Source organism: Oncorhynchus clarkii, chromosome 29 (assembly GCF_045791955.1).
Source record: "Oncorhynchus clarkii lewisi isolate Uvic-CL-2024 chromosome 29, UVic_Ocla_1.0, whole genome shotgun sequence".
In the NCBI taxonomy this organism is placed as follows: domain Eukaryota; kingdom Metazoa; phylum Chordata; class Actinopteri; order Salmoniformes; family Salmonidae; genus Oncorhynchus; species Oncorhynchus clarkii.
The window spans coordinates 29,039,828-29,066,299 of NC_092175.1; the positions used below are offsets into that span (position 1 = coordinate 29,039,828).

Genomic DNA, 26,472 nt, shown 5'->3' on the forward strand with positions numbered 1-26,472 from the left:
GTGAAATAATCTGTTATAGTAGTCTGTTAACAATTGTTGGAAAAATGACTTGTGTCATGCACAAAGTAGATGTCCTAACCGACTTGCCAAAACTATAGTTTGTGCACAAGAAATTAGTTAATGTAAACTTCTGACTTCAACTGTATATAAAACAGATTAAACAACTGAAGAGCACAAGCAAATAAATCATCCAACTTTGTTTATTCTTAATAACAATATTAATAATTATTTTCTCCAGAGAAAGGCAAGGGAATTCAGACATTCCAGTGCAGCACATTGAAACCAACCAGCAACTCTTAATTACATTACAATCCACCAATAATTATCAATTGGCCCTTAATTAGTTCATCAGATAAATTACTCCTGCTGTAGAAAAACAAAAACTAATTGAAGGGGCTTGGGGTAAAGGGTGGTGAAGGCTCGTAATCAGAGCAAAGAGGTAAATCCAGTCTGCACTTCCACTTTACCATCAAGTAAGACATTGTGCTGTGACGTAAAAATGGCTTTCTGAACCACCACACTGAAGCAGAAACCTTGTGCAGCCTTCATTAGCTGATCAGAATCAGAACATGATGTCAAATCCAATTTACATTGTAGTGAATATGCGTTGTACCTAAGATACATCCGTCTAATCATGTTGTACATTCAGAGTGTCAAACTGCAGGTCTCTTCATCTGTTCAAAACGGACAGCTGAAAGTAGGGACAAGATGCAGTAACATGGTGTTTAGACCGTTTGTCCTTGGTGCAGGATAATGGAGAGAGAAGGGCCTGAGGGTTACAGCTGGCTGAGTCCAGGGCTATTTTGGGCAACAAAAATATATATAATTAAACCCACAATCAGTTCATTGCTTTATAACTAATTTCCTTTAATATTTTCCATCAATGAATTCCTTTTGGAAAAAGAGGATCGTGAGGTTTAAGGTAGAAACAAAACTGTCTTAGAAGACAACAGAAAAGTCAGAGGGAGAGGATAGAAAACCCAAACGAAAAGAACACCCCCTCAAGAAAATTAACAATCCCCTTAAAAGGTCTATACACGCAACCTCCCCTAAACTCTTTGCACCCCCTCCCCAACCCAAAAGTCTCTCCATGCTCCTTTGTCGCCCTCTCAACTCAGTTCTGTGTCAAAGTTTAGCCTCTCTGCCTGCGTGCTCCAGTCTGTCTCCTTCCACCAGCCGACTCCTTGTTATCATCATCATCACTACTCATCCACAAGCTCAAAGTTTGAGCTCATTGGCAACCTTGGAAGCGATGTTCTTGAAGGCGATGGACGTGCCAGAAATGCGCTTAAAGCGAACCCCGTTGAGGGAGAGGCGGGGCAGCTTGCAAACCTCCATCTCCCACTGGACAAAGTCGTCACAGGCGGGATTCCCAGACACGCACAGCAGCATGTAGCGCTCCCGCAGCTCATACTCGCAGCTGTTCGAGTCCAAAACCTTCCGGATCTCCTTCATCATCTCATTGGGCTCCATGGAGGAGGTGGTCTTCATGCTCCAGGTGAAGCGCAGCGAGCGGGGCTTGTGGTCCTTGGAGGTCAGGCTTGAAGTCGGGGTGCTGGGTACCGTAGAGGTGGAGGACAGGAAGTCCTTGTTCTCGTCTCTTACAGAGCCCAGAGTGACCTTCTCCAGCTTCTCAGCGGTGGTCAGCATGGGTCTGAGTTTGCAAAGAAAGTAGGAAAGGACAGTAATATAATAAAAAAGGAGCGAAACAGAATGGGGAGACAGACAAAACAGGAATCTTATGGGCTGGTTAACAATGCATTCAATCACAGGGGGAGCCAAAGATACAGCATGTGCATGAACATGAAAAGCTTCACTAAGCTGCAGAATACATGTCTCCTGTTATTAAAATATCTATGCTTGCATTGTCAAAATTGAATGAGCTATATGATCACAATCATGCTATTCTTTACACCACCTTAATCAATGAATGTAATGATTATTTGATTAAAAAAAATATATATAAAAAAATAATTTAAAAAAAATCACTGAATCAACAGATTGATCAAATGTTCACTATTGTATTCCTCACCTGCTGGCCTCATCTCGACCCTCTCCCTCATACGGGCTCCGCAAAAAAAATTGGCACAAGTTTAGTCTCCCAAAATTCCAATTAGGCTATTACCAGGTTAGAACAAACACTACCAACTCCCATGGCAACCCCTGCACCTTCCACTTCCAGATTCTATAGTACTTTTCTTAGAAACATGCTGCACATATCCATAGATTTACTTAATGTGAGCGCCACTACATTTGGGGGGGGGGGCTATGAGAGAATAACTAGGTACCTCTACAAATTCAAATGCGTTTTTGGTCATCCCCCCACCGCAAAGTGGACTCTCACAATCCATGGAAACTGTTGTTTTTTGTTTAGCATACAACTGGAATGAAAGGTCAGAGATCACATCTTTGTTATGTTAATACATCCCATCACCACCAAACTCCCACAGCAAGGCATCAAAAACAACAAACAGCATCTGTCAGATGCATATGCAGGCATTCTGCAGACCTGTTCTCAGTTTCTCAAGGTGCCCAACATCCTTAAGTCTGCACCCACAACAATAAGACTTAAAAATACATACACCCCTTGATGCACATTTTTGTAAACGTCAAAACTTTCAATCTTCACTTATTTTCTGATTGAATGGACATCTTGGTTGCTGAGAATATCATATTAGAGCCAAGAAATACACATCTCTAATGACTCTGCAGTCAACTCACTCAAAATAGAAAAACTACATCTAAAAAGACAAATTATTAGCGGATAAGCCATGGTTAAAAAAATATGTAAAAGAAACTGCAGAACGTTGCTGAAAATAAGGTTGTTAAGCACAAACTGCAGTGCAGCCTGGACCGTGGTCTGGTATCAGACTAGAGAAAGAAAGGCAGGAGATATCCCCCCAAAAATATGACAGCGATGCTACATTGCCAACAAACACTTCACTGCCCCCCCTCTTCCACAAGGCTTGGGCAGTATACCACAGACCGGGGTGTTTAGAAATAGCCACAGGATGGTTTTTCAATACCATTGAAAATATTTTAAAATAAAATAAAAAAATGTCTATCCTGCAAATAGTTCAGGACTGAGACCAAGTCACAATTATTAGTCACAAGCAAGTCTCAAGGTCCAAGTCTCAAGTCAAATCCCATGTAGAATGGGTTGAGTCTTGATTCAAGTCCAAGTCGTGAGTTGAAAAAATATATATAAACACACAGGCAATAACTTGTCTATTAAGGCTACAACACATTTTGATTATGTAATAATATATTTTAACAAAAAATTCAAAATGCAAGCTTCATAAGTAAATTATCAAAATGAAATGCTAGGGCGGGCCACCTAAGCATTTTTTTTTCAGGTTACCAAAATGTATCTTCGGGATGGAAAAACCAAGTGTAAACGTAAACTAAAAATCAGAAAACATTTTTTAAAAGATGAATGGACCTAAATATTTTTTTTATAATCTTTGAGAACTAACGATCCCCAAAATAAAAGCTAGACAGTTGGGAAGAATTGAAAATTCCCAAAACATTGAATTTAGTAATATAGATTATTATGTTTGTGCAAAATAACAGCATTAGCCATGGCAAAATGCATAGAATTGCAGGAAAATAGCTATAGCTACTTTTTCTCAGCTCCAAGGGAGAAGATGTAGAATATGTCCTTATAAAATAGCTCTACAACGCCAAGATGGGGGGGGGGCATTAAAAATGTGGCCGCGCCCCACGGTCAGACCGCGCCCCCTGCCACGCCCGTCACCCCCTAAGCCCCTTTTTCATCCAGAAAAAAACCCTGCTATCACTCCATGCTTTGGCATATGACACGGAGTACAAGGAGTGGAAGGTTAGCGAAACAGACTGGTACCATTTATCTGTGCTCTAAGTTCTCTGTGCACTGGGCAGCACGGCCACAGGCTGGGCAGCACGGCCACAGGCTGGGCAGCACGGCCACAGGCTGGGCAGCACGGCCACAGGCTGGGCAGCACGGCCACAGGCTGGGCAGCACGGCCACAGGCTGGGCAGCACGGCCACAGGCTGGGCAGCACGGCCACAGGCTGGGCAGCACGGCCACAGGCTGGGCAGCACGGCCACAGGCTGGGCAGCACGGCCACAGGCTGGGCAGCACGGCCACAGGCTGGGAAGCACAGTGTTTTCTATTGACTTGGCCAAGGACCCACAGGATGACATTTGATAACACTAACGGAGTCAAAAAGGAAACAGGGATGCGAGAAAGAAGGGAGGAGTATCATTCACTGAGGGATGAAGAGAGCCGAGCAGCAGACGAGGGTGAATCAGGCGATGGCGAGAGCAGGGCGCGTTAGTATAAATGGCAAATGGTTAAAAAATAAGTGTAAAAAAAATCATGAAAAGGGTCATGACACATAAAATGATAGCCTTACAGAGGATAGATAGGACAGGACACAAGGTAATAGTTGACAGAATCAAGTGTGTGGTTATTTTTGCCTACCTTCTGGGGAATCTGAATGTGAGATTTCTACAACGGAGGGGAGGGGGGAAGAAAAAAAAAAACGGTATGTACACAAACGTGCCCAAAACAAACCACAGCCAATCTGTTATACATGTCATGTCAGTCAACTCAAATACATGAATACTCCCCCGGTGTCCCTCAGGAGGTGAGCTGCTTGGGCAAAACAGGTGGTCACAAAATGGCTGTTATTGTAGCCTGACATTACCATAGTATTCAGGATGTTCGGGGCAGAGCAGTTACATGAACAGTGGACTCAGATTAGGATTAACATTAGCACTGGATGGGAAACATGCATGCCAATTATGACGTTATATTTACTTAGTTTTAATTCCTGGTGTTGTACAATTTATCATTAAACAATTAAACTATAGTAGGATATTCCGAATTGTATTTCAAGGTACACTCACACAGTAACTTCCCTACCTGCTTCAACTATGTGCTAACTGACCATAGCCACAGAAATATGACCTGCTTCAAACCAACTTAACCTGAAAGAGGGGAGTACATGTAGTCAAGCGCATTGCGTGCACAAAAAAACTCATCACAGGGACACACAAATGCTAATAAAACAGTCCAAAGGTCACGCTGCACAAACATGAACACCTAACTGTAATTTACTAAGCCGTTCAACACCAGGATGTGATCAGCATATCATTGGATTCAACACTAGTCATCTTCCCCATCACACATCTCAGATGCCCATTCCCCCATTCGCTCACCTGCGCACAAATTTAGAAGTGAACTTTCTGAAGATACCAGTGCCCCCGGCTCTTCGGGCTTGGCTGTTCCCATAGGAGAGGGAAGGGGATGATGGGGGACCATTATAAGTGGAGGTATGTTGGTCCCGTGCCGCCCTCTGCTGGCCGGCACTGAAAGTGCTTCTGCTGGTCACATTTCTGGGGAAGTTGGAACGGTCTGTCGCCGTGGAACTGCCAATGTTGTGGGCAGAAGGAGACGCCACCGGTACTCTCTGAGGGGCGGTGCTGTTTTGATAGTTTTGTGAGTAGGAAGAGGAGAGACAATTATATATTTCATTATGATTATGCACATCAAAAGTTTCAACTGCTTTAGCCATTTCCCACAAAGAACTTATGATAAAAACCTTACTGCACTTCAGAGTAAACCACACACATGATCATATTGGCAGAGGTTATAACACCCTTTCAATTGAGAAAATAGCTTCCACAGTATGAGCTGTGACTATTCAGTGATAATGGATTACACGTAAACCAATTGACATGTGAAGGACATCCCAGCATTATAGCTAGTTCACAAGGAAACATTAATTTTTATTTTTTTTACAAAATTGAACAATGTGCATGGGCCACGAGATGTCAAGTTGTGTTTGGGGACAGGGAGTTGCAGAACGTATTAAAGGGGATTACATGACATGCACACACCAGCCAGGAGCTGAAAGGGTTCAGGCTCACTGCAGCAAAAAACATAACGGCACCGGATGGGCCAAGATAAAATTGTGATGGTGTGTGATGTGTAACTGAGGGTTTTGCAGGATCTGGCTTTCTAGTGGAAGATTAGTGATAGGACTGGTTGGACAAGGACAGTGGTGGTGGTGGGGAGAAAGATATTTCACAAAGAGGCAGGGTGCTTGTGTTTCAGGGGGTGGTGGAAAGTACAGAAAAAAGTGGGTTGCCTTTTTAACAGCAATATTGCTACTCTTTTAATCCCTACAGCTGATCTTTTAATACCAATTTGTTCCCGATATTGGACACACACAATGCTGAGAACTGCAACCAGGAACCATCTAACCCAAAACCTTTCATATCCACTCTACTCTCCCTTCTGCAGTGTGGCTGTTCTTGTGTTCCACTCCCTGGTGCCACTTGCCTGGGCCGGTGTGCATGGATGTCTGGGGGGCTGGGGTGAGCAGAGGTGGACAAGGACTTGTGATGTCGGGGGTGGGAGGAGGAGAGTACGGCAGCTGCCGAGGCTGTGGAGGCACGGGACCCTGGGGTGGTCAGGCTGAGGGCGAGAAATGAATAAACCCAGTGCCGACCGTCCCCCGTGAGGGGTGGAAGAGAGCCATGGGGTAACAAGGTTAGAACTGGGGAGGAAGCAGGGACACTGAGGGGGGATGAAACCACACTGATGCACATTATCACAGACAACACAGCATCTCAAATAATGCAGGTTTGTATTGGATGACTAAACATAACAGCCTCAGTGTTTCCCCTAAGATTTGTTTTTCAGCCACGGTTGTAGATGTAGTTTTAAAGCTAGTTTCCTGTAATTCAACACATTTTGCAATGGCTTATGCCGCATTCTAATGCTATCTGAGTGACTCAAACATAAAATCAATGGAGGCCCCCATGCCATGACATTACTGGAATTCTCCCCGACTGTCTAGTTTATATTTTGGTGGGTGTTACTTCTCAAACATGATCTTATTTAAAATATATATAGCTGCATTATCTTTTCTATACTGAACAAAAATAAACTCAACATGCCACAGTTTAAGATTTTACTGAGTTATAGTTCATATAGGGAAATCAGTCAATTTAAATAAATTCATTAGGCACTAATCTATAGATTTCACATGACTGGGAATACAGATATGCATTGGTCACACACAAAAAAAATATATATTAATAGGTAGGGGCAGGGATCCGCAAACCAGTCCGTATCTGGTGACCACCTCACGCAGCGCGACATCTCCTTCACATAGAGTTGATCAGGCTGTTGATTGTGGCCTGTGGAATGTTGTCCCACTCCTCTTCAATGGCTGTGCAAAGATGCTGGCTATTGGCGGGACCTGGAACATGCTGTACACATTAATCCAGAGCAACCCAAACATGGGCAATGGGTGACATGTCTGCTGAGTATGCAGACTAACTGGGACATTGTCAGCTTCCAGGAATTGCGTACAGATCCTTGCAACAGCAATCCCGAGGCCCAGTGCATTATCATTTGGAAACGTGATGGCGGCGGATGAATGGCATGACACTGGGCCTCGGGATTGCGTAACGTTATCTCTGTGCATTCAAATTGCCATCGATAAAATTAAATTGTGTTCATTGTCCGTAGCTTATGCCTGCTCATACCATAACCCACCATGGGGAAATCTGTTCACAACGTTGACAAATCGCTCGCCCACACGATGCCATACACGTGGTCTGCGTTTACGAGGCTGGTTGGGCATACTGCCAAATTCTCTAAAATGACATTGAGGCGGCTTATGTTAGAGAACATTCAATTCTCTGGCAGCAGCTCTGGTGGACATTCCTGCCGTCAGCATGCTCCCTCAAAACATGAGACATGTTGTTTGACAAAATTGCACATTTTACAGTAGCCTTATTGTCCCCAGCACAAGGTGCACCTGTGTAATGATCGTGCTGTTTAACCAGCTTCTTGATATGCCACACCTGTCAGGTGGATGGATTATCTTGGCAAAGGAGAAATGCTCACTAACAGGGATGTAAACATTTGTGCACCGAATGAGAAAAATACGCTTTTTGGGCGTATGAAACATTTCTGGCATATTTTATTTCAGCTCATGAAACATACAACCAATGCTTTATATGTTGCGTTTATATTTTTGTTCAGTACTTTATATCTGGTTTTAGTCGTTTTATGTTTAGACTGAAAACGTTTTACCAACCCCCCCCTTTTTTTGCGAGGCGGCAACGATTTAGAAGCAGCGGCCCGCAGCTTCTAAATTAATATAGGGGAAACACTGAGCTTTCATTAGGGGAGTTTAATGACAGACTGCATTATTTCTGGGAAGCATCACACCCAAAATAATCTTGCTGCAAAGGAAGTGCTGGAAATTGAGGGAGAAACTGTCAGGACAGAACACAAGTTTAGGGAAAGGAAAAACTGCTTAAAAATTTAACAAAAAAATGGTCAAATGGTTGTTGTGTCAGGAGAATGTGTGCTAGTGATGTTCTACCAGTAGTGCTACAGCTGACCACTGTCTGTTTGCCCTGCAATCATGTCTTTATAGCAAACATGTCTGAGTCACTGCTGCTCCCCCTCGATCCCCAACAGAACGTGTTCTTTAAACACTTCCCCCCTGCATTTTTCCCTTTTTGTGCCTGGATGTAACCTGCATACAAGAGCAGCCAGCGTCACAAATCCCAGATTAAGGAGCGGGATCTGATTATCAGGGTCAATGTGTTTAATACTGTTAAGTGTCAGAGTGTCTGAGGCCCCTGATTCTGCACCTAAACCTGGCTTTCTACTCTGCTGTATTCTAAACATTTCAGTGAAGGATATGGTAATAAAATGGTAAAATATTAAATAATTGTTAGCAAACTGATCTTGCCATGATTGTGTGAGCTAGAGTTCAAAGATATTATTGTTTGAGTTGATTACAGATGCCGTGTATTACTGTGTGAGTGAGTAAGCTGGCCTTGAGTACATTCTAAGTCCTTCATAAAATTTTGCAAATGTCACTAATACATTCTAGAAAAATGTCAAATCTCTGCTCTGTTGTGAATGTGTGACTATGTACACTCCATCTCATGGTGGGAAGCTGCTAGCTTCTGTGTTTGATTGTCGGCTGACCATTGCTTGCCAACACTGCCATCTAGACACGCGACTAGCTCCAAAAAGAGAGCTCCACAGCCATGTGAGCGTGTCTGTGTATGCCTGTGGCTGCAAGGGTGCTTGTGTGTACCTGTCCTTTCCATTCTGGACCCCAAGTGTGGCCCTCTCAGGGACCGGCGAGTTCCGACTGCGACTCGTACCAGTGGACAGGATGCTGTTCTGTATGACCCATTGAGGAGATGTTAGGTACAGTAGTGTACATGCCATCAATCCTAGAGTGGCAGGCATGCCGAACAATAAGTCTACTCACGGTGGAGGGGGTTGGGGTGCTCCTCTTACGATCTGCTGTTGCTAAAGGACTGGGGGGGACTTTAGTGGAGCTGCCAGTGCCAGAACCTTTCCTCCCATAATCCTCTGCTGTCTGCTTGTTGTCGCCCTGGGTACGCTTGGAAGCAGAAGAACCTGGGAAGAAGAACGAGACAGACAACAGAAAGAAAGGGTGGGACAGAGACGCAAAGAATGAGAATCAAATAAGACTATATATCAAAAACAGTTCAACATTTGCAGTACCCTCGTCAACCCAAACAGCTTCCTACCTGCATCTGTTGCTCTCCGGGGCTTCAGATTGGATGAGGTACTGCGCTGTACCTTGTGAGAAGGAGATTGGGCATTGCTGTTTGTGAGGTCACTTCCTGGGCGGGATTTCATTGACAGACTGATACATTCGTCCATCTGAGAGGGAAGAGGGATGGTCATCAATATTACCATGGCAGGAGTAGGACACAGTTCGCTCCTACAGATGTGAGTGTATACACTTTGTACCTCTGTGTTCCTGTAATCCAGTAATAGATATGTGGCCATGACTTCATTGTATTTTTGGTTGACGAGCGAGTCCTGGATCTCCTCTGCAGAGTAGCCCATCTGCAACATGATATCTGGACAGAATGGATAAAATGTCAGCCTTATAACCACATCAAGGACAGAAGTACATTACACACATGCATTGTAGACAGGGGCATATCAGAGACTACTTAACACAAGTCTAACATACTAAAAAGCAACAGGTCAATAGTTCTCTAAAACACAGAGAGGCGCATTGTTATATGGACAAAACAGTTATATTGTACAGGCATATCATTTAATAAAACGGAAGGCAGCAAACAAGAACAGAGGTTAACAAAAAGTCTAGCATTTAGTTTGACTAAACATGTAGGCACATGGCAACACAGCAACGGGCACGTTACGTAACAGAGACTAATGCTCAATTCCATTTTGAAGTGCATGATCACGCTGGAAATAGAATGCATGAGTGAATGAGAGAAAACTGACGGGCCGCAAGTGTCAAATTAGACAGCAAGTCTTTTTTTCTAATGTCTACGTGGAGCAACGCTGGTAAAATGAGTGGGTCGTTTGTAGAAAAGGAATTAGAGGAATTGTTATGATCTTTCATATGCTAAGTAGACTAAAGATGTAGTTTAAAATGCACTGGGATGTAAGCTAAGGTTTGCCAGTCAAATAGGCTACATATTTGAAAACAATTGCAGCCTACATGTATTGATTTCAATAATAGGCATTTAGCCTAAGCAAACTACAGCTGGAAAACTCAAGGACACCGATATCAAGAGAACTGTTTATGTAGAAAGAACGAGACTTAATTGTTTATAAACGGCTCAGGTTTATTAGCTACAACATCCTGGGGAAGCTAGCAAAACAACAACTGTTAAGCCTAGGTATGGTGGCTCCTGTAAGACATAAGGTGAGTCAAAAGGAACTTGCAACAATAACTTCGAGGCTACAGAGCGAAAAAATAAATATATACAGTGCCTTGCGAAAGTATTCGGCCCCCTTGAACTTTGCGACCTTTTGCCACATTTCAGGCTTCAAACATAAATATATAAAACTGTATTTTTTTGTGAAGAATCAACAACAAGTGGGACACAATCATGAAGTGGAACGACATTTATTGGATATTTCAAACTTTTTTAACAAATCAAAAACTGAAAAATTGGGCGTGCAAAATTATTCAGCCCCTTTACTTTCAGTGCAGCAAACTCTCTCCAGAAGTTCAGTGAGGATCTCTGAATGATCCAATGTTGACCTAAATGACTAATGATGATAAATACAATCCACCTGTGTGTAATCAAGTCTCCGTATAAATGCACCTGCACTGTGATAGTCTCAGAGGTCCGTTAAAAGCGCAGAGAGCATCATGAAGAACAAGGAACACACCAGGCAGGTCCGAGATACTGTTGTGAAGAAGTTTAAAGCCGGATTTGGATACAAAAATATTTCCCAAGCTTTAAACATCCCAAGGAGCACTGTGCAAGCGATAATATTGAAATGGAAGGAGTATCAGACCACTGCAAATCTACCAAGACCTGGCCGTCCCTCTAAACTTTCAGCTCATACAAGGAGAAGACTGATCAGAGATGCAGCCAAGAGTCCCATGATCACTCTGGATGAACTGCAGAGATCTACAGCTGAGGTGGGAGACTCTGTCCATGGGACAACAATCAGTCGTATATTGCACAAATCTGGCCTTTATGGAAGAGTGGCAAGAAGAAAGCCATTTCTTAAAGATATCCATAAAAAGTGTCATTTAAAGTTTGCCACAAGACACCTGGGAGACACACCAAACATGTGGAAGAAGGTGCTCTGGTCAGATGAAACCAAAATGGAACTTTTTGGCAACAATGCAAAACGTTATGTTTGGCGTAAAAGCAACACAGCTGAACACACCATCCCCACTGTCAAACATGGTGGTGGCAGCATCATGGTTTGGGCCTGCTTTTCTTCAGCAGGGACAGGGAAGATGGTTAAAATTGATGGGAAGATGGATGGAGCCAAATACAGGACCATTCTGGAAGAAAACCTGACGGAGTCTGCAAAAGACCTGAGACTGGGACGGAGATTTGTCTTCCAACAAGACAATGATCCAAAACATAAAGCAAAATCTACAATGGAATGGTTCAAAAATAAACATATCCAGGTGTTAGAATGGCCAAGTCAAAGTCCAGACCTGAATCCAATCGAGAATCTGTGGAAAGAACTGAAAACTGCTGTTCACAAATGCTCTCCATCCAACCTCACTGAGCTCGAGCTGTTTTGCAAGGAGGAATGGGAAAAAATTTCAGTCTCTCGATGTGCAAAACTGATAGAGACATATCCCAAGCGACTTACAGCTGTAATCGCAGCAAAAGGTGGCGCTACAAAGTATTAACTTAAGGGGGCTGAATAATTTTGCACGCCCAATTTTTCAGTTTTTTATTTGTTAAAAAAGTTTGAAATATCCAATAAATGTCGTTCCACTTCATGATTGTGTCCCACTTGTTGTTGATTCTTCACAAAAAAATACAGTTTTATATATTTATGTTTGAAGCCTGAAATGTGGCAAAAGGTCGCGAAGTTCAAGGGGGCCGAATACTTTCGCAAGGCACTGTGTGTGTGTGTGTGATATATATATATATATATATACACACTTTTTTAACAGATTTTCATGACAATTATTTCAGCATACGCTACGCAGTATATGTGAATCGACCATTCACTACTCTCGCACGCTGTCTCTCCGTGTAATTTCAGCTTAAGACAGCACGTAAAATAAGACTGAAAAGATTCTGCACCTTCAGATAGAGGAGCCCTCCCTCAATTAGTGTGACCTCTAAACCCCACCTCAGTAACCCATCTGCTGCAACCAGCTCATCCACCAGACACCTGCCCCACCTCTCTTCCACCCCCCCGCTCGGTCGGGGTTCTGACCTGTCCTCTTGGGGTCCTTATAGTCTGGCTGGGGCTCGATGAAGGGCTTCAGCTCCTCCTCCTCATGGCCTACATTCATCCAGCGGTCCTTCATGATCTGCTGCTGGACACAAGCAGAGAGAAGAGGGAGGACAGAGATGTAGGGTTGATGGAAGATGGGAAACAAAGCACTAACAGTAGCGTTATAGTCATCTACACAGTGTATGCAGTGGAGGAAATAGCAGTGACTAGATGAGGTACTATTAACCTCCAGGCTGCCCCTCTTGGTTGGGTTGAGAATGAGGAACTTCTTGAGCAGGTTCTCACAGTCTGTGGACATGTAGAAGGGAATCCTATACTTCCCCCGCAAAACCCGTTCACGCAGCTCCTAAAGGGAAGACAAGCACAAAAGACAAGGATAAGGGTAGCTAGGTATTCAAGAACATTACTTGTTTCCCATGTATCCCTTCCTCTTTCACAGTTCCCTGCTCACCTTGAGGTTCTGCCCGTCGAAGGGCAGAGAGCCGCTGACCAGTGTGTAGAGGATGACCCCAAGGCTCCAGACGTCCACCTCGGGCCCGTCATACTTCTTCCCTTGGAACAGCTCCGGAGCGGCGTAGGGTGGGGAGCCACAGAACGTGTCCAGCTTGTTCCCCATGGTGAACTCATTGCTGAAACCAAAGTCTGCGATCTTGATGTTCATGTCAGCATCTAGGAGTAGGTTCTCTGCCTGGAGAAAGAGTGTGTTAATTATTGATACAAGCTTCTGTAACATTCCTTTAAAAACATATCCAACATCATACCTCATAATGTAATGATCTTGATCTGTCACTTTGAATTGGATCCATAAATCTCTCCATCTGCACACAAAAAACACCTTCCACATTTCTTGTCTATCCTCACCTTTAGGTCTCTGTGTACAATGCACTTCTGGTGGCAGTACTGTACCGCTGAAACTATCTGTAGCAAGAGAAGGAGCAACAGCTAGGATGACAATTCCCCTTTAAACAGTATTGTCAATAACATTGTCAAAACGGTGTCAAAAACAGAAAAGAAACCAGCAGACAAAAGGGTCTCACCTGTCTAAATTTGGCTCTGGCCTCTTTCTCCTTCATTCTCCCGTGAGCAACAAGGTAATCAAACACCTCACCTGGGGGGGATAGAGAGAACGTAGGGCAGTGTTGAAGGAACAAAAAAGCAGTGGAGACACAAAAGAGGATGAAAGGACAAGTGTGGAACAGAGTGCATGTGAATAGAGTGAGACAGAACTGGGACGTAGCATTGATGTTATTACAGAGGCTGAGAACAGAATTTCAGATTGAGTGGTGTGTTGAAAGGAGTGTCTTGTGCCTTTACTCACCTCCACTGGCATACTCCATGATCAAGTACAGTGTCTTCTCAGTCTCAATAACTTCAAATAACTTAACTACAGAGAAAAGAGCGGAAAGTTCAATCCAATCACGACAACACTAAGGCTGGACGATATGGCCAAAATATCATATCATGGTATTTGTTAAAAAATGGACAGTATGTTTTATGGAGAGAGAGGGGGAGAGTGATGACTCAAGTAGTGAAGTAAACTATAAAAATGGAAGTTACACACAACATACCACATTTAACAAACATTCAAATAACATTATAGAAGGTAAAGTAAAAACCCAAACCGGTCCGTGCATCAATATTGTTAAAATACGGTACACCGCCCAGCCCTAGACAACACCCATCACAACATAGCTGTCAATTTCTTAGTATATGCTCAATATTCTCAGAAAGGCATCTGCACAAGATTAAGCAGGCAGAACACAAACATGTTTCTGTCATTTGGTTGGGGATTGATGAGAATCTTAAAAAGAGAGGGCAGCACAAAGCTCACCGATATTCGGATGATTCAGCAACTTCATGATCCTCACTTCACGAAACAGCTATGGACCGGAGAAGAAATAGACAAGCCATTAACAGAGGATCAATCAGTTTATATCAAACAAAGTCAGTTTATTCTATATAATTTTTACTCGTATACTCCAAAACTATATCTATGCGCACTGTGTGGGAGTCTTCATGCATATACTGTATATACTGAGGACAGTACTGGCACCACACCCAAACCATCACCACAGGAAGTACTTGGGTCTAATTTCCTGTAATTACCGCCATATCCTGCCCTAAGCCCTTCAGAAGGAACTGCCATCTTCATTGATTTCAGCATTATTTTTTCTATTTCAGAAATAAAAACACTATCCGAACACAAATCAAAACAACCACATGACATTACACACAGCATCTACTTGCACTCACCTTTTGGAGACTGGAAGAGTTAAGTTGAGTTTTGTCAATGATTTTCACAGCCACCTTTAGGGGGGGAAAAAAACATGTTAGACATGAGTAGAACCGCAGACTTAGGATGAACCACCCATCAGTGGAAAGAGCTGGATGAAGACTTTCCCCCACTCTACTGCACTCTGTTTTGTTTATCCATGTGCTGCCCCACTCACAGCAACCACATCACATGGCACGTTATTAGCATATTAAAGAACTGGCAGTTACATGTTCACAATCCACTGATCCATACTCAAGAGATCAGAATGTTAGGGATATGGGTCAAGTGAAGTAAGATCCTACACTGCCAACATTGGGCACACAATGATAAAACCACATCCAACAAAGGATCAAACATCACAGTCAGTAAATCCAGTGCTTGGACTTGTTTTGATCTCATGGTTTGTCCTCACCTCTTTCCCTGTGAGGACATGCCGGGCCAGTTTGACCTTGGCAAAGTTGCCCTTGCCAATGGTCTTTAGCAGTCGGTAGTTGCCAATGTGTGGCTGCTCGTCTGCCGTCGTGGGGACAGAATTCCGGCACCGCGGCATATTGGCACGCCCGCCTGCCTTGGACTCAGAGGGAGACTGAAAGAGGGGAACAAAGCATTCTCTTAGGCATACGCAACACTTCACCCACAAATCCAGACAATGTTTTTCAGAATCCCATTAAAGGCGAAAGAGCTTTGGACATAAAGGATACCTCAGAAACACAACTGTGAGCATAACTTGATACTGGCCAATAATGTTGATCTGTCAATCTATATAGTCACCCCAGCTCTTAGCTAATGAGGCTTTTCCTGACACTGAGGGTATTGGTCTCTGCTAGCAGCTCAAATCCACACTGACAAGAGGGAGCGAAAGTGTGAGGCGGGAATGACGAGTGACTCACAAGAAGATGAAAGAGCAGACTGAACAGAAGGAAGGGGGTGGGGGCTGATTGAGGGAGTAAAGGAGAGCAGGGGGAAAAAAGGTGAAGGGTACCATATGCATGTGGGCAAAAGAGGTAGTTAAGAGTGCGGGAGCCCCGGAAAACAAGGAAGAGAAAGTGACCGGGGGGGGTTTACATGTCTCTGCATTCACAAACACTGAATTGTACCCCATTTGCGCACTCCCTCCCCCTCTGTATGACTGACATGTATGATAAGATTGTTACTTTGTGAGCATATGTAAGAGGACAGAAAAGCCATTGTTGACATGGCACAGTTCTATGTTGTGTGTGGTTTGTGCCACATGGACCTTCATTTCCATGTTCAAGTCTGGGCCAGAGGCGTCCCTACTATTCTGCAATTTTACAATTAGAAAATAGGACAGATTCTTCTTAAGACCACAGGATTATTAATAAATTGACAGTTGACAAACAGCATTGTTGTGAAATAGAAGTCCAGTTCTGCTCCTCTCTAGTGGTCATATTCCAAGAGAAATCAAAAAGCAGAGGGGCTATGAGACAAATACAGTACATCACATTTCCTAACAAGCCATGCTCTTACCTCCCTGTAAGAAAGAAAACAGCACTCCACATAAAAATAAATATATATGGAAAACAAAATGCACCAATATCCGCAATTAAAAGATGTGCCGGCTTTGTAAATGTTATATTATGTAACGCCTGTGTGTCTCTGTGTCGTGGGCCTCCCCAGCCAGTTTCATAGAGGGATAAAGCAGAAGCTTGTTGAAAGTCTGCCGGTAGAACCAGCAGAGCCTAACGAGCCAGAAGACATCTGTCACCTAAACGCTCCCTTCCACACACACACACACACAAAAGCAGACTCTGGCATAAAAACGCATGAGGAAGTGCCTCATCCCCTCAATGGCTACATACAGAGCAGAACAGGGTAAACCAGACTACCATACAACAACTGGCAGTGTGGTGACCTCGTTTTCATTTTGTATTTGTCTTGGCACTGGCAGACATGGTTTAGCCATCAGTGGGCTTGTTGTGTAAGGGACAGGGACCAAGTGTCTACTGTACAATGTTTATGTCAAAGAGGTGTCTTGCACCCAGCTGATCTGCAAAGGAGCTCTGCAGTTACTGAGAGCGTGTCAGCAATGCAGTCTGCAGTCCTCACAAACACAGCTTTGACCTTCAGCACAGTAGCCAGCACTTCAATCACACTCGCCGAGGTTGGCACACACTGGGACACAGATAGAAGCACATTCAAAAACAGGCACATTGACAAAGATCAAACAAACATGCATAAATAAAAAGACGTTCACAAATACAACATATCATACAGACAAGACCGGACAGAGAGAAATGCAGACATACCGTCAGTCATGGGAAGCTCAGCTCCAGGGCTGACTGACAGCGAGAGACAGAGACAGGCTGAGGAGAGAGCAGCCAGGAGGAGCCTGAGAGACTGGAGGGTCTCATCACATATACATTATAGCCCCATGTCTCTCTGTTCAGATCATGATCAGCCTCAGGTGGAGAGAGGGGCATGACAAGAACCACAAACACTTGGCACATTTGAAATTCATGTCTCTACAGAGCCGGTAGCATTAGAGCAAAACCTCACTGATCAGTGGGGTACCATTCTGTCAAAAGACTCATTCAACAATATGCACAACACATCTACACATGCAAATGTAGTTGACCTGTTATTTTTATGCTTGAATTGGGACTTGGACTCCATCAAGTGCTAACAGTAGTATAAGTACTGACCAGACAGCTGGGTCGTTCCACCTCAAAGAGTATTGACACATACCATCTGTGTCCTCAAATTGTTTCAATTAGAAAGAGATAAGATTAGCATTCCTGCAACATTATTTTGTTGAAATATAATCTAATTTAAATCTAATTAATTAACGTAATTGAATACACCCCAATCAGCTATTTTAATTTATAGGATTCTTATAATATTGAATAAATATAGTGCCCAACATCCGATTTGGACCAAACTTTTTTTTTTCTGTTCAGAGAAAGTCATTGAAGTTGTTGGATTTACATCCCATTGTACATCCTGATATTACCAAGTTCTGACCACTATATGGTGCAGTTCCTGCTATTAGTTCATATTTTTAAGAATCTCCCACCTTCATTGTTAAAGGGATAGTTCACCCAAATTACTTTTTTAAAAATCCTGTAAGCTGTCTATGGACCAGAGGAGTATCCTACGAAGCAGTTTTGAGGAGTTAACTAGATAACTTTGGTCAACTGAGTTCAACTTGGGATATCCGGTCATTCGAAAGTTGCTCACCTTTCAGCCAGGTAAATTTCTATGGCAACGAATCCTGCTCCAGGGAACTACCCTTACCCGAAATGAAATGAGAGCCACAAGTTGAGGACCAATTAAATCAGACCCCCCCCCCCCCACCCCCCTTGCAAATACTGCGTCATCATCCTCTTCATTTGAGGAAGGCTGATTAAATATTTTATTGATGAATTTGGTTGTGTGTTAAAAACGGGCTCGGGAGAGACGAAGGTTGAATGTCATGCGTCCTCCGATACACAACCCAACCAGCCGCACTGCTTCTTAACACAGCGCACATCCAACCCGGAAGCCAGCCGCACCAATGTGTCGGAGGCTACACCGTGCACCTGGCAACCTTGGCTAGCGCGCACTGCGCCCGGCCCGCCACAGGAGTCGCTGGTGCGCGATGAGACAAGGACATCCCTACCGACCAAGCCCTCCCTAACCCGGACGACGCTAGGCCAAATTGTGCGTCGCCCCACGGACCTCCCGGTCGCGGCCGGTTACGACAGAGCCTGGGCGCGAACCCAGGGACTCTGATGGCACAGCTGGCGCTGCAGTACAGCGCCCTTAACCACTGCGCCACCCGGGAGGCCCCACTATATACTCATTGTTGGGGTGGGATTGGCATGTGGTGTGAGGGGTCCGTGGATTCCTCATGTCTTACTCATTGTTTGAAAAACAGTTTGTTCCAAATGGAATTTTAGGTAGGCTACTATAATTATTGGATATTATATGAATACTATAAATTAAAATGGCCAATTTGGGTGCAATCAATTAGCTTAATTTCTCAGATGAAATATATTTTGAACAAAATACTGCTTTCGGAATGCTTATCTTATGTTTCTAACTACAGAAACAATTTCAGAACAATCTGAGATGGTGGGTGTCACGGCTTGCTGAAATGAATGACCCAGCTACCATTCAGATTTATAGGAACCTTGTCAGTTCCTCTATGAAGAGACACTTCAGCCATGCTCTACAACACTGGTGTGGACAAAAGTTCAGATTCACCCTGATCAATCAGGCTACAAATTCTGTCATAAGAATCATCCACACATGGAAAAAAACATCCACATAGGCAAAAAAGTTTACCTTCTACTCTACATTAATGCTTGCAGTGGGACTTGTGTACTCCATGGTTGACAGTAGCATTAGCACTGACCAGCCTGCTACCATTCAGTAGGTTTCAGAACATTGTCACTTCCTCTATAAAGAAAGATGTCAGCCATGCTCTATGACGAAGGTGTAGACCTAGTTCAGAGTTAAAAATGTCAAATCAAATTTTATTAGTCACATACACATATTTAGCAGATGTAGTGAAATGCTTGTGTTCCTAGCTCCAACAGTGTAGTAGTATCTAAAAACGATTCATAACAATACAGGTCTGTGTCCCCCTCGTCACAGACTTCAAAGCATAAAGGGGTGTTGAGTTGATGGCTTGGATAGATGACCAAGAACAGGGACACAGGGGCCATGAGGTCTCAGGCTAAAATAGGACACGGACACATGCAGCACGCACAGCCAGGCTCTCCAGAAAACACCTGTCCGTCCCAATGCTGAAGACAAAGTAGGTTTGGTTCATTTGAGGAAATATTGTAATTACCCCCCCCCCCCCCCCACAAATTTTTTTTTTTGTTTAAGTCTGAAATGGCCGACAAAGACGAGGTCAGGCTCCTAGTGCAGATGAGACATGTCTGGGTTTGTCTGACTGAGGGAGCAGTAGCCCTGGTGAGAAAAGGCAGGGGAGGGAGCAGTCGATGGACAAGAGCTGACATGCTCAGACAGCTGTGCCCTAGAATCAAAAGAAAAAGGGGATGAAATGAGAGAGGGAAAGAGATAAGAGGAAAAAAAAGAGGGAAGGTCAAGGATTCCCCATGACTAAAGAGAAAACAGGAAGTATAACTTAGTGTTGAGTTTTAAGGTTGAGGTTGGTTGTAGTTGCGCAACAAATGAGCAAATCAGTGTAGTAGTCTCTCTGTACCACACCCTTAATAAAACCACCCAAAACCTTTACCTTGTGTAAAATCACCTAATGCACTTCCTTCTCCCTCTTACTCACACACAGACAAACAAGATGAATGTGCTCAGTAACTAGTACTGTAGTAACTCCTACCAGAATTTAACCTGAAAACCTTGACAGGATGAACACAAGGGTCTGCTCTGGTCCCTCCACACATCAAATCAAAGTTTGTTAGTCTTGTACACATATGTTACAGCGTGCGTGTTACTAGCTCGTAACAGAGTGCAGTAAAATGTCAAACAAGTACACAAATAATAAAGAATCAAACTCGAAATAAATACGTCAGAATTAATCCAACTATCAGTAATTCCAATGCAATCTGTGTGAAATCATAGACCCATGAACTGGCTCTACCCATCTCCCTTGGCAACCAATCTCCATAGCCCAGCTTAACCCATGTATCGCCTTAGCCTTGCAGTCGCTTTACATATAGAGTTGACTGTACGATTCAATCACTAAGACCGCACTCAACAGGCTGTATAAGGTCATAAGCAAACAAGAGAATGCTCGCTCAGAAGCGGTGCTCCTATTTGACGGGGAATTTAATGCAGGAAAACTTATATCCGTTTTAACAAATTCTACCAGCATGCCACATGTGCAACCAGATTCTTTTTCTTTTAAATAATAAACTCTACCACCTTTATTCCACACAGAGAAAATTACAAAGCTCTCCCTCCATTCGGCTTCATCAATAAGTACATATCCCAACCAGAAGCCATGGATTACAGGCAACATCCGCACTGAGCTAAAGGCTAGAGCTGGTGCTTTCAAGGAGTGGGACAGTAATCAGGACGCTTATAAGAAATCCCACCATGCCCTCCGACCAACCATCAAACAGGCAAAAAGTCAATACAGAATTAAGCTTGAATCCTACTACACCGGTTCTGATGCTCGCCGGATGTACCAGGGCTTGCAAACTATTACAGATTACAAAGGGAAAACTTTTTACGCTGCTGCTACTCACTGTTTATTATCTATGTCTATGCAGTCACCTTTAACCCTACCTACATGTACATATTACCTCGACTAACCTGTACACCTGCACATTTACTCGGTACCGGTACCACCTGTATATAGCCCGGTTATTATTTTATTGTGTTACTTTTGTTATTACCTTTTAGCAAATATTTTCTTACTTTAAAAAAATTCTGCATTGGTGCCTAAGAGCTTGTAAGTAAGCACTTCACGGAAGGATACCTGTTGTATTCGGCACATGACAAATAAAATTTGACCCTCTAAAACGTGGCCTGTTGCCACAACTGCACTCATGTTCTTTTACACCTCATTACGTTCAACAATTCAGAACATAAAATGAGTTGTAGAAATGTGCAAGTTTGCTATGAGAGGTTGATAAAATGCTTTAGTGTTGCTAAGATCAGATGGAATAGTGCTTCTCTGACAAAGTAGTTGTGCTGTGGTAGTGTTTCCATGGCAACCTACTGCCTAAAGTACCCAGATAATGTTGACTCATCCTATACTCGTATGTGTCCAAATCATAAAATTGGAGAAAAAAAGAAAAAAAAACTTCAAGAACCAAACCTCAAACAGACTGTTTCAAAAATACTTGCTTTCCTCAGCGGATGATGTCATCCTCCTGAGGAGGATGAGCTGGCCAATCAACAGTATACTCGCATTCATATTTTTTTATGACCAGTTGATGCCCACACCATCCTATTTTTGGGGTACACCCATACCATTCAAACACAGAAAAGCTGTTTAACATACTTGGCCTACTTACCATTTTTTGGAATGAAAACTATTTAGCTCATATTGTAATTAATTATAGGTCATATTTCCACACAAAAAAAAATCTGTTAACACCGGACAGTTACTTTAAACATATCCCTTACTCTGCCTCCCCAACCTTCTCATATACACAGAAACACACTTCAGCCTGGCTGTCCCCTCACGTCTCTCACTCTCATCAGACTGAGCAATGCACAGTGAAACAAGCACACAAACACACTTTTAGAGCATCAGGAACCATAGTTCTATAACACATTTCACAGCAACTATCCGGTTTATGCGACAATACAAATATAGGCCTAAACAAGTAAACATATCATTATTTTTATTTTTTTAAATAAGCCTACTAGATAATTAGAAAGTGGGTGTCCACGCTGTATCCTGGTTTAAATTCTGAATTGTTTTAGCAAATGTTATGCTACCCTTCAAAATGAAAACTATTTATTGCCTGCTTCAAGAAAGAAGAGAGGGTAAACAAAGTAAGACTGGCAGGGAGAGGGAGAAGAACTGGTAAATAAAGGAGGTGTGTAAGCCAGCTTGTCAGTTATCTGGGTATTAATATCACACCATGGTTATTTCCAGTCAGGGTAGAGGCAGCAAGAACCACAAATAGACACCAACTGAGCTCTCCCTCCAGTCACCTCTTCTTATCCATACTCTACTACTGTACACTTCTGTCAGAAGCATTTAACTCAAGAGCATGACAGTAAAAACATCCTGAAATCAAAACGCATGGCATAGTGGAACTATGGGGGAGAGAAATGTTAATTTTCTACCCACTGGGGCTCTGGTTTAGTCAATTCTAGGACAATACATTAAAAGGGATACTTCAGGATTTTGGCAATGAAGCCCTTTAATCTACATCCCCAGAGTCAAATGAACTTGTGGATACCATTTGTATATCTCTGCGTGCAGTTTTAAAGAATGATGCTAACTAGCGTTAGTGCAATTACTGGAAATGTATGGTAACTTCTAGCATGCTAGTAGATACCATAGACTTCCAGTCATTGCTCTAATGCTAGTTAGCATTGGCTCACAAAACTACTTCCAACTTCCTTTATACTGGATGCAGAGACATAACAATTGTATCCATAAGTTAATTTGACTGTGGGGAAGTAGATAAAGGGCTTCATTGCCAAAATCCCAAAAGTATCCCTTTAACAAGGAATCGTAAATGTAAATATACTTAGCTACTTAACTAAAACCTGTCAACTTTTTCCTCAGACAACAGCACAAGCTACAAAGCTGAGAAATAAAAGAAATACTGATGAATCCTTTCAGACAAGAAACCAAATATACATTTCAAACAAAGCTGGAACAGTGTTGACAAGCTTTTAAAAATCAGCCCACCACCCTCATCCAACACCATCCTATGTGAGCTATTAATACCTACAAGTATATGAGAGTGTGGTTAGAACATGACAAAGACCAGAGAGAAACCAAGATCACTAGGGGAATGGCTGGTAAAAACAAAGCCACTGTTACATAAACCACATAGGCCTATTGAACTGAATTTGTAAAAACCTACAACCAAATGGAGAACTATTCTCTTCATCTTTCATTGATGATCAATCATGAACATGATAATGACATATCCAGAACGAGAAACACACACAGGGAAACGTGTGCATACAAATAATGCTAATACGGACAAAATGAAGAAAAGGAGCACTCCCCTCAGCCTCCACACAACTCCTACACACCCAGCTCAACTGGAAATGCTGGTTTGAACAAACTGAGAAACTGGGGTAGGAAGAACTTAGATTTGCCAGCTGGGCCCAGATCAACAGCAGTCTGTAGTCAAACAAGCTGGGCAGGGCATGGCTAAACCTTGCCAACTCCTTGCTTCAGACAAATTCAGTGGCTAACAAAACCTTGGAATTAGTAGCCTGTGTAAGTTAGGGAATTTTCACCACAATGACCACTATGGGATGCGTCAGCATCTCTGCTACCCATGTATAAGTATCAGCAATTTGTGATTTGTACAGACAATTGTCAGAATTTAATTAAATGACTAAAACACTAATCTCACTAGAGAACCAGTTTTCACTGCAAGCAAATGTGTTCAGGACTGAGTGGCTCCTCAAATGCGCTGAAGTCCGGTGTCCTCTACTTACACCTGATTTGAGCTATTCCTACTAAAGTATATTTGGAATGCCGTCAGACAATTTGTATGATGGAATGCCCATCATACAAGTGGCAATAGCTAGTTGGGCCTACAACTTCGCGAACTAACAGTGGATATTCTGTTGAAGACAGTCAAACAATGTGGGAAATAGAGCATTAAGATTTGAGATAACATATATTAAATATGTTAGAGATTACATCATCTTAGCTCCTGTTGACAAATGACAAGATTTGAAGAAGACATGGAAAAGTGAGTTTGAAAATCATTGGCATTTCCTACTGAGATGTGTTATCCAATTCCATAAAACTCACAGCAACTAAAATGTGTCTATGGTAACAATTTGTCCTAGCCCTCAAAGTTACATGCCTAAAAGTTAAGAGGGCTCTGATCATAATTAGCTATCTAGTTATAAAAAGCCTTAGATTCTACTGCATGACCTCCTATCCACATAACTACAATGTGTAATTAGCTACCTATAAATATAACATTAGATAGCTGGGGCCTAGGAAAAATAAATGATTTTTGTGGTTTAGGTTGGCTATAGTTTGGATGCCAACCGCTGTTAAACCCCATCGAAGAAGTATAAGTTGGCTATAGTATTTCTGGCTAAGGTTGGATATATTGGCTAGCTGGATCTCTGAATTGGCCTACCGCCATTACATTAGCTGCCATCTAGCTTCTGCAGTTGGCTTACCTGGTTTGAAGAATGTTCAATTGTTAATAATGCCGTCCTGGTTACTGTCCGGGTTGACATCTTAAATTTCCGGAGGGGGGGGTAACAACTTTACAGAATCTCAAAACTCGATGTTCATCTGTCCTCTGTTTTGGGGGGCTATCTTGTTTCTTTAGCTAACGTTAGCTAGCTAGCTAACTTATCAAAACGTTTCTCATAAGTACCCTTGTCTGGCGGCTAGCTGGCTACGTGTCGAAGGCGTAAACTAGCTAGCTAGTTAGCAAGCTAAAGCTCTAGCTAGCTAACTAGCTAGCTAACCTACTAGCTGAAGTAGTTAATCGTCAGTAAAAAAAATAGCTACCTATCAATAATATGTAAGTAGAGTTAAAAGCAAAGTTCTCGATTCACACGTATCTGAATAAAGTAACGTTATCACTGCATTCACAAGCTAGCTACAGTACCTAGCTACGTTAACGTTACATTGGTGCGCCTATTCCACTCTCTGGATGTACAAAAGTGCTTCGCCAATAACACTGAGCTGTGCAGTGGGTACGATGAGCTGTCAAGTTATAGGGCTCTGTTAGTTAACGTTAAAGCGTTACCCAACGCGAGGTTGTTCCTACAAGTACGTTATACGGTAAAATCTAGTCCGGGGATTAGCAAACTTTTTCGGCCACGCCGATATATAGCAACAACCCGAACGTCCTCTTTGGATGAAGGAAAGTCAAACGCTAGTTACATAGCATGAACTATAATAAACAGTCAACCCTCAGCTGTAATGCGAATGAAAACAACATAATAGTTGACAATGCAGCTTGCTGATGTTAGCTAGCGTAGGCTAGTTTCTCTTCACTGCACAGGTAAGAATCCGCGAGTTTAACGAGTAAAACAACCAGCGCAACGTCCTGTGTTTTTCCTGGCCAGCTAGCAACTAATGTTAGCTTTCTAGCTCTCCCGTCCGTCTTTAGCATTGCTAATAAAAATGTGAAATAGGTTGAAGCTAGCTATCTACACTAGCATGTTTCAAGATTAAAATAGCTAGATACAGCGACTAGTAATCAAGTTGATTCAGAGTTTGTTCCCCCCGCTCTAGTTGAGTATGATTGCTGCTGGGTCGCCGAATCTCGGGCGGACAAGAATTGGAGTTTAGCTCAGGTTTCGACGGCGTCTGCGCTGATTATTTTACAGCCGGCCACCTAAAAACAAACAATCCTGCGTTAATAAATCAAATACTATAGCTAGCCTACACATTTTCCACAATATCAGATAGGTGGAGCCTACCAGATGGCTAGATGGAGTTTATTTTTTACACTCATCCGATGCTTCTTTCAGATCTACTATAATGTCTGGTTTGACTTCATGTTGGACTAGCCACAAGTTTTATGTTCATCTATTTCTACACTAGAAGTAGTGGGTTCATATCAATAGTCTTAAGTGAAACCCTTTCCTCGTTTCCTCAGTCATTTCTTCTGTCACCTCCTTCACTACTTGTATAAAAACCAATTTTTTTCACATCAGTGTGGATGAAGTAAATGAGAGGAGAAAAATAAACGAACAAGAAAACATTAGCCTGGGTACCAGTCTGTTTATGCTAACATTCCACCCCTTACTCTATGTGTTATATGCCAAACTAGTCCAATATGTACTGTGTAGGGGTAGGCTA

The 26,472-nt window shown here is 42.7% G+C and overlaps 2 protein-coding genes across 17 annotated transcripts in view; both read right to left on the minus strand.

The window, feature by feature from the left end:
* The window catches only part of LOC139387827 (mannose-P-dolichol utilization defect 1 protein-like), a 275,911-nt gene that overhangs the window by 130,783 nt on the left and 118,656 nt on the right, over positions 1-26,472 (minus strand). The window lies entirely within an intron of this gene.
* LOC139388649 (serine/threonine-protein kinase MARK2-like) lies at positions 185-26,212 on the minus strand. Of its 16 annotated transcripts, none has more exons than XM_071135446.1 (20): positions 26,091-26,212; positions 24,831-26,005; positions 15,460-15,633; positions 15,026-15,079; positions 14,604-14,652; positions 14,091-14,156; positions 13,810-13,880; positions 13,634-13,690; positions 13,224-13,460; positions 12,999-13,118; positions 12,752-12,851; positions 9,815-9,927; positions 9,589-9,724; positions 9,303-9,454; positions 9,123-9,211; positions 6,332-6,466; positions 5,206-5,469; positions 4,466-4,492; positions 2,033-2,068; positions 185-1,654 (listed from the first exon to the last, which is right to left on the minus strand). In XM_071135446.1, exons 2-20 carry the CDS (start codon positions 24,888-24,890, stop codon positions 1,219-1,221), a joined length of 2,376 nt encoding a protein of 791 aa, XP_070991547.1. In that variant the 5' UTR covers positions 24,891-26,005; positions 26,091-26,212; the 3' UTR covers positions 185-1,218. The 16 variants fall into 16 exon arrangements, with proteins under 16 accessions (XP_070991547.1, XP_070991545.1, XP_070991555.1 ...); XM_071135444.1 differs by having other exon boundaries at positions 12,716-12,851; XM_071135454.1 differs by lacking the exon at positions 6,332-6,466.

Excerpts from the sequence above, each read along its gene's own strand:
- LOC139388649 (XM_071135444.1), bottom strand. The coding sequence starts at position 24,890 with ATGTCAACCCGGACAGTAACCAGGACGGCATTATTAACAATTGAACAT. Across the intron at positions 9,928-12,715 it reads AGCGGGGGGGTGGAAGAGAG|ATATCATGTTGCAGATGGGC; the intron begins GTGGGGCAGGTG and ends CATTCTGTCCAG. Across the intron at positions 1,655-2,032 it reads GGTCGAGATGAGGCCAGCAG|ACCCATGCTGACCACCGCTG; the intron begins GTGAGGAATACA and ends TTGCAAACTCAG.